At 48.8% G+C, this 14,988-nt stretch overlaps 1 protein-coding gene and 1 long non-coding RNA gene across 4 annotated transcripts; one reads left to right on the top strand and one right to left on the bottom strand.

Moving 5' to 3' along the window:
* The first annotated feature begins 703 nt into the window (after window positions 1–703).
* On the top strand, window positions 704–6,427 carry LOC118237957. Its single transcript, XR_004769461.1, has 4 exons — window positions 704–807; window positions 1,529–1,731; window positions 3,737–3,859; window positions 6,378–6,427. It is a non-coding gene; the product is annotated as an uncharacterized LOC118237957 (long non-coding RNA).
* Window positions 1,112–8,734, bottom strand: Slc22a6 (solute carrier family 22 member 6). 3 transcript variants are annotated; one of them, XM_035443109.1, is made up of 10 exons: window positions 8,366–8,734; window positions 7,903–8,006; window positions 7,525–7,679; window positions 5,671–5,839; window positions 5,120–5,243; window positions 4,874–4,989; window positions 3,712–3,926; window positions 3,466–3,574; window positions 1,518–1,589; window positions 1,112–1,202 (listed from the first exon to the last, which is right to left on the bottom strand). In XM_035443109.1, the coding sequence occupies exons 1-10, from the start codon at window positions 8,732–8,734 to the stop codon at window positions 1,112–1,114; spliced, it is 1,524 nt and encodes a 507-aa protein (XP_035299000.1). The 3 variants fall into 3 exon arrangements, with proteins under 3 accessions (XP_035299000.1, XP_035298999.1, XP_027264178.1); XM_035443108.1 differs by having other exon boundaries at window positions 1,518–1,721; XM_027408377.2 differs by having other exon boundaries at window positions 1,112–1,205; window positions 1,518–1,721.
* Between the last annotated feature and the right edge of the window lie 6,254 nt (window positions 8,735–14,988).

A 14,988-nucleotide genomic window follows, 5' to 3' on the forward strand; every position in this document is an offset into this window, starting at 1 on the left:
TGGGGGAGAAAGGGTTTATTTCATCTTACAACTCCAAGGTCATACTCCATCACTGTGGGAAGTCACGGCAGAAACTGAAACAGAGGCCATGGAAGAACTCTGCTTACTGACTTGCTCCCAATGGCTTGCTGAGTTTGCTTTGTTATAGCACCCAGGATCACCAGCCCAGTGGTCTGGGCTTTCCCACATCAATCATTAATCAAGAAAATGCTCCACAGGCTTGCCTGTAGGCCACTTATGGGGACATCTTCTCAATTGAGGTTCCTTCTTCTTGGATGACTCTAGTCTATCTATGTCAAGTCGACAAAATAACCACAACATGAAACCAAACCAAATTACTCTCGAACAATATCTACCTCCAGAGGGTGAGTGTGAGGAGAAACTGAGTTAATATATTCAAATTGCTTAAGACATTGCCTGGCACATAATTTGCACTCAGCGTTGGGTCTCCCTGGCTGTTCCATACTGGCAGTCCTCATGTTTCTCCAGGAGCAGTCCCTGGGCCCACAGGAAACAAAGCAACATTGAAAACTCAGCAAACACAGGAAGGATTAGGTGGGCTAGTGGTCTGAGCTTGCAGAGGGCAGTATCCTGACCTTACCTGTCTTTCTCTTTGGCTGCTAGAAGTTTCCATCTGTTTTTACAGAGGGAGAAGAGCCCAAAGCAGAGCCTCTGATTGGCTGCTTTTGTTTCAGTTTCTCATCGAGTTCTGATTTCTGGGAAGGGAAGGGAGCATAAGGCGTTTAGCTAAAACAGAAATGTTTGGAAAGGAGATGTGGAGTCAGAGAAGAAAAGAGAGGGACCAAGGTAGGAGAAGAGAGTCTTTTAATTGTCTGGGATTCTTTGTAATGTCCTGGAGGTGGAGGGCAGTGGAGCTTGGGACCGACTGTGCAAACACTAAGCTGGAAGACTGCTGATGAAGAGCATGTTCCGCTTAAGAAACTGCACACAGTCAGACCTTTCAATTGTTGTTCCTCGTGGGGTCTACTGAAGTGACCCCCGGGGAGGCATTTCTCTGAGTGGCAGCCTCCACTCACTCCCAATCCTCAGGTAGGTGGCAGGACCTGTAGAACCCCACTCCCTTTAGTGCTGTGTGAGGCCCCTTCCATCCTCAGAGTCCATTCTTCTCCTGTGTTGTTGAGGCCTGGAGTGGTATCATCTGCTTCTGCTGCTCCTGCTGTAGTTGTCCCTGCTTTCCTCTGCTCCTGGGGGAAGGAAAGCAGACATCTGGTTTGCAGCCTCATGTCCAGGTCTGAGATGGTGCAGACTCTCCCCTCAGTCTGTGACTAGCCACCTGCTATCTGCCCCAAATGGCAACCGCTCCTTCCTGGAGCTGAGAGGCCCAAGAAGGATTTTGGTAGAATCTTCTACTCGGGGACAAAGGGACAAAGGGACAAAGGGACAAAGGGACAAAATGCTGATCTGGAAGAAGAGTCCTGGGTTTGAGCCTCAGTGCCACCCCAGTCTGAGTGGGGGACTTTGATTAAGTCACTGATCCTCTCTGGGGGTGTGCCCACCTGTTCTTCAGGTCCTGCACAGTATCCGGCAGTGGCTGGCCCAAGGTCTCTGGCAGGAGGGCAGTGACAGCGCTGGCGGCCACAGGGACAGCGCCGAAGATGAAGAGAGGCATGGAGGGGTAGAACTCGGCGGTCATGCTCACCAGCGGGCTCACGATGCTGCCCACCCGGGCCATGGTGCTGCCCATGCCCAGGCCTGTCTGCCTGTGGTCAGGTGAGTGTTGGTTAGAGCTCTGGTGTGGGTACCGGTGGCCACATTGGGAGCAGGACAGTTCTGCCAGCCCTGGACATCTTTGCGACTCCTCTTTCCTACTTGATTAGCAAATGAGTTCCTATTTTTGTGTTTTGCTGTTGGTTGTGCTGGATATTGAAGCCAGGACCTTGCACAGGCCAGGCAGACACTTCACTACTGACCTGCATCCCCAGGCCATTGTGGTGACTTTTACAACAAAAAAAGAAATTGAGAAGGGCTGTGGTCAGAGAACCGGGGGACTTGAAACTGAGTTCTGCCTGTCCTTAAGCTGCTGTGTGACCTTCAGCCAATCTCTTTGCATCTCTGGGTTTCCAGGTGTCACATGAGTCCACTGGGTAAGACCAGTGATTCTTAGGTTGCCATCATCTGGAATGTCTTTGTTTTCCTCTTCTTTTTCTGGCTGTGCTAGGGATGGAACTCAGGACCTCACACCCACAAGACAGCTGCCCTGCCCCCTAAGCACACCTGCATAACTTACGGATCCTAGTTGTCTCCATCTCACAGAGACCTACTTGTTAGGGTCCCCAGGGGAAGGGATCTGGAAGCAGATCTGGAAGCTGCATTTTGCTTGTGTGTTAAGAACATTTGTTCTCCATGAGGGGCTGGAGAGATGGCTCAGCAGCTAAGAGCACCGGCTGCTCTGGTAAGGATCCGGGCTCAGTTCTCAGCACCCACATGGCAGCTTATAACCATCTATCTGTAACTCCAGTTGCCCCGAATCTGATGTCCTCTTCTGGGCTCTGTGAGCACTAGGCATGCACATGGCATGTATACATACATTTGAGTAAAACATTCATACATGAGATAAGAATAAATGAATCCAGCTAAGCAAGAACATTCTCTATGAGAGAAGTTAAAAACATTAACTCAGAAGGCAACTGCACTGGGGTTCAGTGCTGGCTGTGTGACCCTGCAGAAGCCAGCTCCTTCTGTTTTCACAATTGTAAAAGGAGAATGATAGTGCCTACCTTGGCCTCTTATGAGAAATAAGTGAGTTAATATTTGTGGAAAGGTTAAGAAAGTGCTTGGTACACAGTACTTGCTTCACCCGAGTGCTTGGTACACCGTACCCACTTTGCCTGGAAACCTGTAAAGGCATGGGATAGCACCCAAAATGTCTCAAGGTTGCCATCACAGCACCATGACCTCACTGGTCTTTGACATTTCATGTGATGTTTGCATTCGAATCTTAAAGAAGACATACATACTATTTTATTTCTTAATGCCTTTTCCATCTCGCTGTATAGTGGTGCTGAGTTTATTCATATGGCTGGCATATTGTCAGGAGTGGTTCTTGTGGGAAGCTGCCTGCATGTTTGTGTCTTTGGTTTCAGACATACTGGTTGGTTTAAGATGGAGTTTAGATATGGTCACAGCTTGGAACTTGTGTTCAGTTCATTGCCTCTGAGATGTGTCTTTCTACCCTGTTCTAGTTAGTGATCCTTCTAGATCTCCTCTAGGTTTAAGTGAGGGCTGAACAGCCACATCTCTGTCAGCCAGGCCCTGATATGTGTGATTGAATGGTTCCTATATATCCTGCCCTGATTAATGTTTTTTTTTTTCTTTTTCTCTCTTTTTTTGAGGGGAGGCTTTTTGTGCTGGGCTATGGTCTGGGGTTCTGACTTTAGAGTGAGCAGGGGACTGTCTTCCCTAAACCGCCCCCTGCCCCACTCCAAGCCCTGGGCTCTCACTCACCGGATCACTGTGGGGTACAGCTCTCCAGTGTACAGGAAGATACAGTTGAAAGAGGAAGCCAGGCAGCCTTTCCCTAGCACAGCCAGGGAGGTGCGTATGATTGTCTGGTCTAGAGAGAAAGGAACGGGGAGAGTGGAAACAGGGATTGAGAGTGGGGGTACCGGCTTCTTTTCTTTGAGAAATTAGCTTATGTCTGAAGGGGTAGGGTGGGTGGGACTGAGAGCCAAGATGCTGGTAGGTGCTCACCCTTTGGTATTACCCCATTCACCAGGATGCAGATGCCTGCCAGCAGCAGGGAGGCCAACTGTGCAGGCCGGCGGCCCAGGGAGTTGATGACGAGGAAGCATACGAACTTGGCTGGTAGGTCCACAGCACCGAAGATCACCTGGATAAGGTACATGCTGACCCCAAAGCCTTGCAGGTCCATGACCAGCCCGTAGTAGGCAAAGCTCGTGGCAAACCTTGTGAGGAGGAAGAGGGGTGTGGGGCTGGTTAGACAGGCTTAAACAAGTGTATTCTTTCATAAATCCGGTGATGCATGGGGGTAACCTGCTTTGGGACCTAGGATCTGCTTTGGCTATTGCTTCTTTAGACACTTAACAACTGCATATTCAAACTGTACAGCTTAAGTATTGGAGCAGTCCTTCAGTTCTGTGCTAACTAGACCCCAAGGAACTGGGGAACTTACACTTAGTTGCTAAGTAGCGTTTATACACTTTCAGTCTTTATCTTATCTGTTGGACTGAGGTTACTACATAAGTCACATCAAGGTGTTGGTAATGGCTGGAATTGTCTGGGACTTATCTGTATTTCTGGGATGAATGTTTAGGGGTTCACAAAGTTTAGGTTTGGGGGTAGAACCCTTTACAGAGAGTAACCCAAAATCGCCAGCAAAAAATTCTTTGGCAAGATTGTTGTTCTGGCCACACCCCACTTAACTGTCATGGATTGCCATGTTGATGCATATGAGAGAGATAATGGGAACACTGCACAGGGGTTATATCATCTTTGACCCAAGTGAGTTTTGGGGGACAAGTGTGAGTCCTGTTATGCCTGTGCTAGTTTCCCCCGAGGCACCACCAGAGCAGAGAAGTCTCCGAATGTTTTTCAAAGCACGCTGGTCTGTCCTCACAGCATAAATCTGTGGGCTCTGGAGACCATTGGTCCTAATGAGGTGATTGATACAGGCACAGGGCTGGTGAGAGAAGCTGGGAGACGAGTTTGAGCATGGGGACCGGTTGTCCTGGGAGACTCTTGTCTCTTTAGTGCTCTCTCTACTCCTCGTAGCAGATCTGCTGACCTTCCCTTCCCCTCACCTGCTGTTCCCACCCGTGGCATCCATGCCCCCCACCCCCCCCACAGCCTGCTTTTTGTCCTTTGATTAGCCTGCTTGTCTGTCTGAGCCTACCACAGCATGGAGAGGCAGAGGAAGAGGCGGCGAAGGGTGGGGCAGCGTAGCAGCTCCATGGCCGAGGCCTGGCCTTTGCCTAGCATCAGTTCCTTCTGCAGGCTGGTCCGGAGCACCTGATGGGATGGGCATGACTCAGGGCCTGAGCTCCTCCGAGGGGACACCCTTGGTCCAGCCTGAGTCCTGGGTCTGGGTCCTGGTATCTGTCTGGAGCTCAGGCAGCATCTAAGGACAAAGGTATCTCACCTCTATACTCAGCTTAGCCCCCTCTTCATGTTTCCCATTGATCCTGGCCACTCTCTGCAGGGCTTGGAGGGTGAGGTCAAGCCTTCCTGAGGAGGAGTACCAGCGGGCTGACTCAATGAAGAACCTGGGAGTGGAGATGGAGAGAGGGCAGATGTTGGCATGGTCTCAGTTTCAGTCTTCTGGTTAGAGGTATCCAGTGGAGTTTTATTTAAGTTTTGGGCACCAGGGCCTTTGCTAAGACCCTCTTAATGATCAGCAAGCAGTGGGCAGTTTGATAATCACTCATCCCCAGAACTTAGCTCTTGGGTGCTGGGTAGGGAAGAGGAGTGTCACAGTCAAACTGTGGGGGTGCCAGAGACCTGCCTTCCCCCTCCAGGACAAAACCTACCCCTACAGCCTTGGCTTTAGAATCTGTTCAACAGAAGCATTGGATTGGGGTCAGCTTTCTGTCTTGGATAAATTTTCTGGGGAAGTTTGTGCCCAGCTCCGGGAGATGGCCTGTCCCTTGTAGCCATTCTGGGTCATTGCTTCCCACCCCAGATCCCACGTACCAGGAGTAGACGAAGGCAACGAAAAAAGGCACCGAGACCAGAAGCTGCAGGTGGCGCCAGTGGGGCACAGCATAGGCCACACCAGCCAGGATGAACTGGCCCACGCTGTAGACGTAGCCAATCAAGGTGCCCACATAGGCACGGGTGTGGATGGGCATCCACTCCACATCTGGAAAGGGTGAGAGTGGTGCAAGTAACTGGGCTGCTAGGCAGAAAGAGACTCCTCTTTTGCTTCCTCCCAATCAGTTTCTCCCCCCCCCCAAAAAAAAAACAAAACAAACAAACAAACAAAAAAAAACGTGCGGCTGGGTGAGGCTGGGTGCCAGGGCAGGGAGAGTGGGGACATTAAATGGAAGTAGGATCCCCAAGAACTGCCTTCTCCATGCTCCTGCTGCTTTTTGGCTTTGCCCCCAAAGTCTGACTACATCCCTGCAGAGTTACTCTGACCACTCAGTCTGTTCTCAGCAGAAAATCACTTCCCTTCTGCTCAGTCTTGGGCTAGATTCACACTCAGTGGTCAGAGCACTATGTTTATTCATCCTGGAACACCAGTCCAGGCAAAAAGGGGACCACTGCTCTGTTAAGGTCTCCAGAGGTTGGGCTAGGCTCCTTGTGGGATACACTTGAATATGCATATTTACTTTGGAGCTGGAGCCTTAGGCTTGTCTCAGCTCAATCTCACACCTAACTAGTTCCTTTTGTCTTAGAGAGCTGTGAATCCCTGGATTTCTTTCTGGACTTGAGAGATGACTTCAGGTAAATTTGTTTTCTTCTCTCCAGCCTCAGATTCATCTGGGAAATTGTGTGTGTGTGTGTGTGTGTGTGTGTGTGTGTGTGTGTGTGAGAGAGAGAGAGAGAGAGAGAGAGAGAGAGAGAGAGAGAGAGAGAAACTGATGGCCCATGAACACACTATTCTCAGTCACTAAGTGTGTTTGGTGCATATGATGCTGGCTTATCCTTGTTTATAAATATTAGACTAGCCACAATATTAAAATAATTATGATATTTTATATTAATTTTTAAAAAGTGAGTGAGATCTGGGTGTGGTGGTGTATGCTTGTAATTCCAACACTTGGGAGGGGAAGCTGAGTGTCATGAGTTGGAGGCTACAGGTTAAGACCATGAATCAGAACAAAACAAATAAATGACACCAACAAAAATGGAGTGAGATCTGACTTCTTGGCTGGGAGTGCCTTTGGTATCTCTAGATAGGAGGTTTACTTTAAAACAATTACATTTATCCTCTCTCTCTCTCTCTCTCTCTCTCTCTCTCTCTCTCTCCCCAACTCCCTCCCTCCCTCCCTCTCTCCTTCTCTTTCCTCCCTTTCTGTGCTTATGCCATGGCAGGTGTGTGAGAGTCAGAGGACAACTAGTTTGCAACAGTTGGTCCTGGGGGATCAACTCAGGCCATCAGACTTGGTGGCAAGTGTCGTTATCCACTGAGACATTTTGCCACCCCCACATTCTTTGCTATTTAGCCCAGACTGGCCTGGAACTCCTTATATAGATCCATCTGACTTCACACTTGGGACAGTCATCCCTCCTCTGCTTCCTGAGCACTGGGATTGTGGGCACATGGCACCATGCTTGGATGGTCTCACTAGCCTTTGGATCTCCTTTGGATACAGTCTTCACCATTCCTAAGATCTCCTGTACCTGGCTTGTCTTGGTCACTTTGACCATGAGTCTGCAATCTTACTATGGTGTGAGCTGGGGAAGGCAGGGTGGTGTTGACTGGAAATGCAGATCTAAGGGAGGTATTGGGTTGAGAGCAGGGGGTTCAGGAGGGGAGAGGTGAGGGAGGAGGTTGGCAAGACTGGGTGGTGAGAAGGGACATAGGTGAGCAGTCCTCACTTAGTGTCATGCAGTTGATTGCAATGCTAGCCAAAGACATGCCCGAGAGGAGCCGGAAAATACAGTAGACGGTATAGTTGGGTGCATAGGCCGCACAGGTTCCTGACACAGCTGTCTGTAGGTAGTTCAAGATAAGCACCTTCCGACGGCCCAGCCTGTGGGGGAGGGAAGACTTGTGGTCAGGGACTGCTGGGTGGGGGGCAGCAGGCTGAGTTACACAGAAGAGTAGCTGCCTTGGGTGAGGCCCTGGGCTTCAGTCTTCTGAGGATCTAGGAAGAATCTTGAGTCTTGCACTTAAACCAGCCACCCCTGCCTTGAATCCAGCCAGGAGCCCCCAATCCCAGTTTAGCCCAGCTCTTTGGCTTACCCAGGACTGACCTGTCTGCCAGGTAGCCAAACACCATGGCTCCCAGCAGCACTCCCACCATGTACAGGGACTGGGCCAGCTGGCGGAAGGCCCGGTGAGAGCACACGAGGTTCCACTGTGGGGAGAGGTAAGCTAGAGTTGGGCAGAGAAGAGCCCAGATGCAAGGAAGCCCCTCAACCTCTTCTAGGAAGGTCCTCTGGGGCTCATGTTGCCCTCTTTCTGTCTTACTGTCCTCTGCTGTTTGTCTCTCTGTTCCTGGGTACTAAGCACACTTAAAACACTCAGCAGCTTCTACACCCTGTGTGTGTGTGTGTGTGTGTGTGTGTGTGTGTGTGTGTGTGTGTGTGTGTGTGTCTGTCTGTCTGTCTGTCTGTCTGTCTGTCTGTCTGTCCGTCCGTCCGTCCGCCTGTCTGTCTGTCTGTCTGTCTGAGAGGAGAAGTGGTGTCACATGGAGAGGAAGCCCCAAATTCTTACCTCAGTTACGATGGTTGAAGGAAAGGTGCTGTTGTCATAGACCCAGCCATCAATGCAGGGCTCTGTGACTCCAGTGTCATTGACCTCTGTGCCGTTGTGAAAGGGTGGTACCCACTGTGGGGAAGTAAAACGGAGGCAAGACTCGGGTCGCCCCTGCTTGTCCAGAGGCAGCCAGGCCTCCAGACCTCCATCTTTGCTGAGGTTGGCACTGGCAGGCGGGCGGCAGTGGTGAGCAGGTATGGCAGCGGTGAAGTTCTGCAAGGTGTTGTGGGAAGCCATCAGCAGTAGGGGGACAACCACCAAGGTGACCTGGATTAGCTGGAAGCGGCCAGCACCCCCCACCTGCTTCAGGAGGTCATTGAAGGCCATGGGGCTGGGCCAGGCTCAGTGGTCAGGGACTGAAGACCTCCAGTTCTAGGACTTCTGTCTGTCTGCGGCCGCCCTTGGCCTGAGGAGTGGGGCTGTTGCTGCCTTTGCAGCTGAGTGGCTCCTGGAGCTGGAAGTGAGCCGGCTCTGTGGCGGGACAGCAGGCTGGTGGACCGCCCCCTCCTTTCTCTCTCCCCTGGTTCTGGCCCTCCCTTGCCCTCTCCTCTTTTCTTCACTTCGGGGGTCTGGACAGCTCAGCTTTCAGGGTCTGCTGGAGCTCTGACTCTGATGTAGGCAGCTTTTAATCTTTGGCCTGAAGATAATGAGTTAAAGAGTGACTTGGTTGGTGTCAGGAGGATTAACCCTGTGAGTATTCCTTATGTCAGTGGAATTTCTCCAAGAAGGTATAAAGGGCAGGAGGGGATGGTTGAGACCAAGAGTGGATTCACTGGGGGCTGCTGTCTGGGCATCTGGATGCAGAGAGGGGGACAAGGTGGGACCTTCTGTCTTCCCTCTGTTGAGGAGTCTGAGCTCTGGGAAATGTGGTTTCTGTGGACAACATAGTCTGTTTTCGGGAATAATACCAGAGACAATATGGCAAGTCCGATTGAACCTGGACTTCAGTATAGTCCTAATACTGCACAGACCATGTTTATATCCAGAATTATGTGTTGATTTGAAATTTAGATCTGACTGGGAATCTTATATTCTTATTTGCTAAGTTGAGTAACCCTGATCTTTGGTCTTTCAAGAGCTTACCTCTTGCTGGACCACAGCTTTGTGCAACTGGAAAAAACAACAATAGTCAGAGGTTGCTCTTGAAGCCTCAGGGACCAAAGGCAAAATCAGACATAATGGGGGACCACTCTTCCGGGGTCTCGGTTTTTACCTTTTTGATTTATTCTTTTTTATTTGTTTTTAAAGACAGGGTCTCATGTAGCTCAGGGTGGCCTCCAGGTCAATAGGTAGCCAAGGCTGGTCTTGAATGACTCCTCTGGCTCCATCTCCTAAGTGCTGGGATTTCAAATGTATACCATCACACTGTTTACCTTATTTATTTTTTTTTCTGAGACAGGGTTTCTCTGTGTAGCCTTAGCTTGGAATTTGCTCTGTAGATCAGGCTGGCCTCGAACTCAGAGATCCACCTGCCTGTGCCTCCTGAGTGCTGGGATTAAAGGTGTGCACCATCACTGCCCACCTACATTAAAATTTCTATCTATCTATCTATCTATCTATCTATCTATCTATCATCTATTATTTATTTGTGTGTGTGTGTGTGTGTGTGCCATGACTTGTGCCAGGAGAGCTGAGGACATCTTGTAGAAGTGGGTCCTCTCCTTCCATCATGTGGGCTTTGGGGATTGAACTCAGGTCATCAGGCTTAGGCAGCAAGTGCCTTTACCTGCCAAGCTATGTCACTGGCCCCTGTTTCCTTCTTTGTTTTGATTCAAATTTTCCCTTTGCTGTGTTTTTAATTTCTAAAAAATATCTTACTTTATTTCATACAAATGGGTGTTTTGCCTGCCTGTATATCTGTGCACCATATTCATGCCTGATACCCAGAGAGAGTGGCAGATCCGTTGGAACTGGCATTACAGACAGTTGTGAGCCACTATGTAGGTGCTGGAAATTGAACCAGGGACCTATGCAAGAGCAGACAGTGCTCTTAACCACTAAGCTACCTCTTTATCCCCCCTCTTCTTTTTTTTTTAAACAATAAGCATGAACCTAAATTATTTTTGGCCACAAGTCTGGGACCTGACTTGAATTCTTCCAATAGTTTTGGCTCCTGAGCCTTGGTTATTCACAATCAGAGGCAGTGTTAAACACTAACTGAATGTTTCCGCTGTCTGATTGGTTGGATCACAGACTGGGGAAGCTGAGAGCAGGTTGCTACTCTATGGCTTTGATTTACAAGGTGCATCTGGTGTAAAACATTGAACTCCAGAGTCAGTCCTCTTGCCATATTCTCAGGCTGTGTGACCAGGAGCAGGTTATTAACTCCTGTGTACCCTTGCTTTCAAGACAGGGCTGGTTTTCATGTCCAATGTATTTTGTTCCCAGAGGGTTAAATGAGCCTTTGTATAAGTATGGTTTGTGCCTGTAGCCCCAGTTCCTGAGTTCAGGAGTTCAAAATCAGCTTGGGTAGGAGGACGGTAGCTCAAGCTAAGTCTTGGCTACATAGTGAGTTTGATGGCATAGTGAGTTTGATGGCATAGTGAGTTTGATGATTATAGGCCTGGACTACATGAGACCTTTCTTTCTTTCTTTCTTTCTTTCTTTCTTTCTTTCTTTCTTTCTTTCTTTCTTTCTTTCCTTCCTTCCTTCCTTCTTTCTTTTTCTTTCTTTCTTTCTTTCTTTCTTTCTTTCTTTCTTTCTTTCTTTCTTTCTTTCTTTTTGTTTGTTTTCTCAAGATGGGGCTTCTCTGTGTAGCCCTGGCTGTTCTGGCCTCCAACTCCAAGAGATCCCTCTGCCTCTGCCTTCTGAATGCTGGGATTAAAGGCGTGAGTCACCAACCACCTGGCTATGAGACTGTTTTAAAGAACTTCTCACCAGATACTATGCTTATGCAGACTGCACTTTTCTACAATAAATTGGAAGGGATTTTATTGTCTACTTAGGTCCTCAGGCACATGAGGGATTAGACTAGGGTCTTAACTTCAAAGCTAGTTCCCTCCTCCTTCTCTAATAGGGTCTCATTATGTGCCAGGCTGGTTTCAAACTCTAGGTTCTCCGATCTCAGCCTCCCAAGTGCTGGGATTATAGGCCTGGAGTCACTGTGTGTGGCTAAAAGCTGAACCCTTAACTGTGGCTCTAGAGGTGTTCACTGCCAGGCTAAAGGGGTTTTGGAGATGAGCTAACTTTGTACATAGAGAAGCCTAGAGGAGGTTGTAATTCATCCCAGCCTCCCCCTCCTAGCATGTGTTGATTCTAGCTTGGGCTCCCTGGGTGTCCAGATGCCTGATACATTCTCTAGGCCAAGGTATATAAGAACCTGTGGCCTGGGGAGGCTAGGACAGCTGGACAAACAGCTTAGAGGCTGTGAGGTCAGTTTCCTGCCAAGACTTAGTACTCTTGTAGGGAAGTAGGTGGAGTGCTGAGGGTAGTGGGGTGACCTCCTGCAAGCACCCTCCCTTTCCATACTTGTGCCGAATCCTGCTCTGGATAAGAACTTCTTTATGAGCTCCTGTCTTAGTTAGGGTTACTATTGCTGTGATGGACTCCATGACCTAAGCAACTTAGGGAGGAAAGGACCGATTTGCTTTACACTCCCACATCATAGTCCACCATTGAAGGTAATCAGGGCAGAAATTCAAACAGGGCAGGAACCTGGAATCAGGGGTGATGCAGAGGCCATGGAGGGGTGATGCTTGCTAGCTTGCACCCCATTACTTGCTCATTACTACCTTCTGCTTTCTTATAGCATCCAGAACCACCAGTCCAGGGGTGGCACCACCAACAGTGGTCTGGGTCCTCATCCATCAATCAGTAACCAAGAAAATGCCCTATAGGCTTGTCTCTGACTCCATCTTATGGAGGCATTTTCTTAATAGAGCTTCCCTCCTCTCTGATGAGCATAGCTTATGTCAAGTTGACATAAACTAGCCAGCACAGCTCCCAACCAGCCCCAAGTCTGGCTCAACCTATAAAAGCCTCCACTGGGGCTCTAGGAACGGAACTGTGGCAAGATCCCAAGATTTTCAGATCTGGGGACTGTCCCTTGTTAACCTCGTGGGTCATTAAAAATTTAGGGTGGGATGCCTCTGTGCTAAATGGATCATTGACTTAAATTCTGGTCAGGTTCAGGCAGCTTTGGGAGATCTTGCAGAAACTCACTTCTCTTCTCAGAACCACATACCACTAGAGCCAAGAGCCGTTACTCAACTGGGGGGGCGGCGTAAAGAGACCGAGGTAAGACAGGAACCAGTGTTGCTCACGATCACACTGCAAGCCTCGAACACGGCTCTTTTGGCTCCTTTGTTCTCTCTTCTGTGTGAGTTGCTGTCACATAGGTTAGATTTTCTGGGATAAGTGCTGTCTTGGTGTAACTATAGTCTGTTAAGTCAATGGGATTCAAAGTGTGGGGCTACATGTGATTTTTATTACTTTGTGACACCTTTCAAATAAATAATTTACAGATCAAAGAAGACACTTTGGCTCAGATCATGTTCTGGAAGCATGGGGTTGAAGTGACCCGGAGAGTTCAGAAGACTCCAGCTGCCTGCCAGCATCTGAGCCGGAAATTTCAGAACCAGACTGAGCCTGTGCCTTGTTCCTGGCTACCCCAACCAGCAGGCAGTATAAGCCCATCCGAAACCACTGTTTAAAAGCCAGACGTGAGCTGTGGATATAGCTCATTGATAAAGTACCTACCTAGCACGCAGGAAGCTCTGAATTTGATTCCTAGAATCACATAACACGAGGCCTGGTGACACACAACTAACCCTAGCACTAAGGAGGTGGAAGCTGGAGATCAGAAGTTCAAGGTCATCCTCAGTCCATCAGAGGCCAAACTGGGCTACACGAGACCCCGTCTCAATAAAACAGCAAGACCTCACAAACTAGATATGAGATCATTCACCCCTGAGGTGACCCAGAAAGTGCTCTATATGGGGTGGCAATTCACTGAGCTAGTTGTTGTCTCTGCTCGGGGACAGACAGAAGGGAACAGACAGGGAGGGCAGAGGAACAGCAGCTTCGGAGAGATGGAGGAATGGAGTTTGGTGTTTCACTGTGAATCTTAACCCAAGTACGGAAGGAACTTTTCAGGCATCTTTCTTTCCCTCACTATGTGTAAGTCTGTAAGAAACACTCTGGAACACTGCAGAAATGGTCATGGTTAGTACATTCCAGGAGCCACCCTGAATTCTGAGTCACGGGGATAAGATGGGGAGAAGGTGGAGGCCAGCGATTCACACTGAGCCCAGTTCTTCTCTGTCTGGTGGAGACCCAGTTCAACCAAGGGGAGGCATTGCTTTTCTTAGGCCCTAAGGTTGGAACTCCACCAGTAGACAGCAAGTTCTAAGAGGGAGCCTGATAGCTTCACTGTAAAAGTCAGGTCTCCACGGACAGTGTATGAGCCCCAAATTACCTAAAGGTTGGCAAAGAAGACTCCTGCATCCAAACTAAGTGTACATGGCAGTTTCCCATGAGGCTGGATGGCATGGGGTCTGGGAAGGGTAACAGAGGGATCCTTCTGCCCTTTTGCTTCCTCTCCTCCTTTGCCTTCTTTCTCAGAGTTACTTCTCCACTTCCCATTTTCTTGACTATCCTATCCAATAAATCGCTTTACATCAGATCCTTGCCTTGGGGTCTGCTTCTGGGGAAATCTACACCAAGATGTAACTGAGACCACAGTTCATTGAATAATCAGTAGGGTATCTAACACAGGCTTTAGAGTTTCTGAAGTCCTTTGGGAGAAAGTTGCACAAGTTGAGACCCCCGCCCCCAGAGGAGTTATGAGTAAGCCAAATGCAGTGGGAGTCAGACAGGTAAAATTCAAGTGCTGAGTGAAGGGCGGGGGCAGTTTATGAGCAGAAACAAACGGAGTGAGGCTGGATTTCAGCCTATAATGGAGTGCTAAGAACAAATTGCTGAGGCAGGTTGGGGCCTGATTCTGCTGGGTCTTGTAAGGGGGTTGCAGTTTTATCCCCGTGAGAAATCACTGAAAGGTGGAGGCAGGGTGCAATATAATCCTTTTCATGTTTATTAAGCACCCTCTCAAACCTCTAAATACATACTTGAGAGTGGTCATTAGCCCAGTGGTTGATAATGGGAATTCATAGAGTGTGTTAGCTTGTCCTATATGGTCACCAAGTGCTCTGCTGAGCACTTGAAAGGAGGTGATCCAAGCTGAGTGTCCTGGTTCTTTTTTTTTTTTTTTTTTTTTTTTTTTTTTTTGTTAACTTAACACAAGTTAGGAGGAGGAAGGACTCTTAATTGGGAAAAAGCCTCCATAAGACTGGCCTGTAGATAAACTTGTGGGGGTATTTTCTTGATTAATGATTGATCACAAACTAGATATGAGACCACCGTGGGGCCACTTCTGGGCTGGTGGTCCTGGGTTCTATAAGAAAGCAGGCTGAGAAAGCCAGAAGGAGCAAGCTAATAAGCAACGTTCCTCCATAGCCTCTGCTTCAGTTTCTGCATTGAGTTCTTGTCCTGACTTCCCACAGTGATGGAGTGTGAACTGAACGTTGTAAGATGAAATAAACCCTAACCTGAGTTTCTTTTGGTCATGGCATTTTACCATAGCA

This window comes from Cricetulus griseus, chromosome 3 (genome assembly GCF_003668045.3).
Source record: "Cricetulus griseus strain 17A/GY chromosome 3, alternate assembly CriGri-PICRH-1.0, whole genome shotgun sequence".
NCBI classification, from domain to species: Eukaryota; Metazoa; Chordata; class Mammalia; order Rodentia; family Cricetidae; genus Cricetulus; species Cricetulus griseus.

Coding starts and splice junctions, on each gene's coding strand:
- Slc22a6 (XM_027408377.2), bottom strand. CDS start 8,734: ATGGCCTTCAATGACCTCCTGAAGCAGGTGGGGGGTGCTGGCCGCTTC. Junction 5,840..7,524: donor AATCAACTGCATGACACTAA/GTGAGGACTGCT, acceptor CACCCTTTCCAG/ATGTGGAGTGGATGCCCATC. Junction 3,575..3,711: donor GAATGGGGTAATACCAAAGG/GTGAGCACCTAC, acceptor CTTTCTCTCTAG/ACCAGACAATCATACGCACC.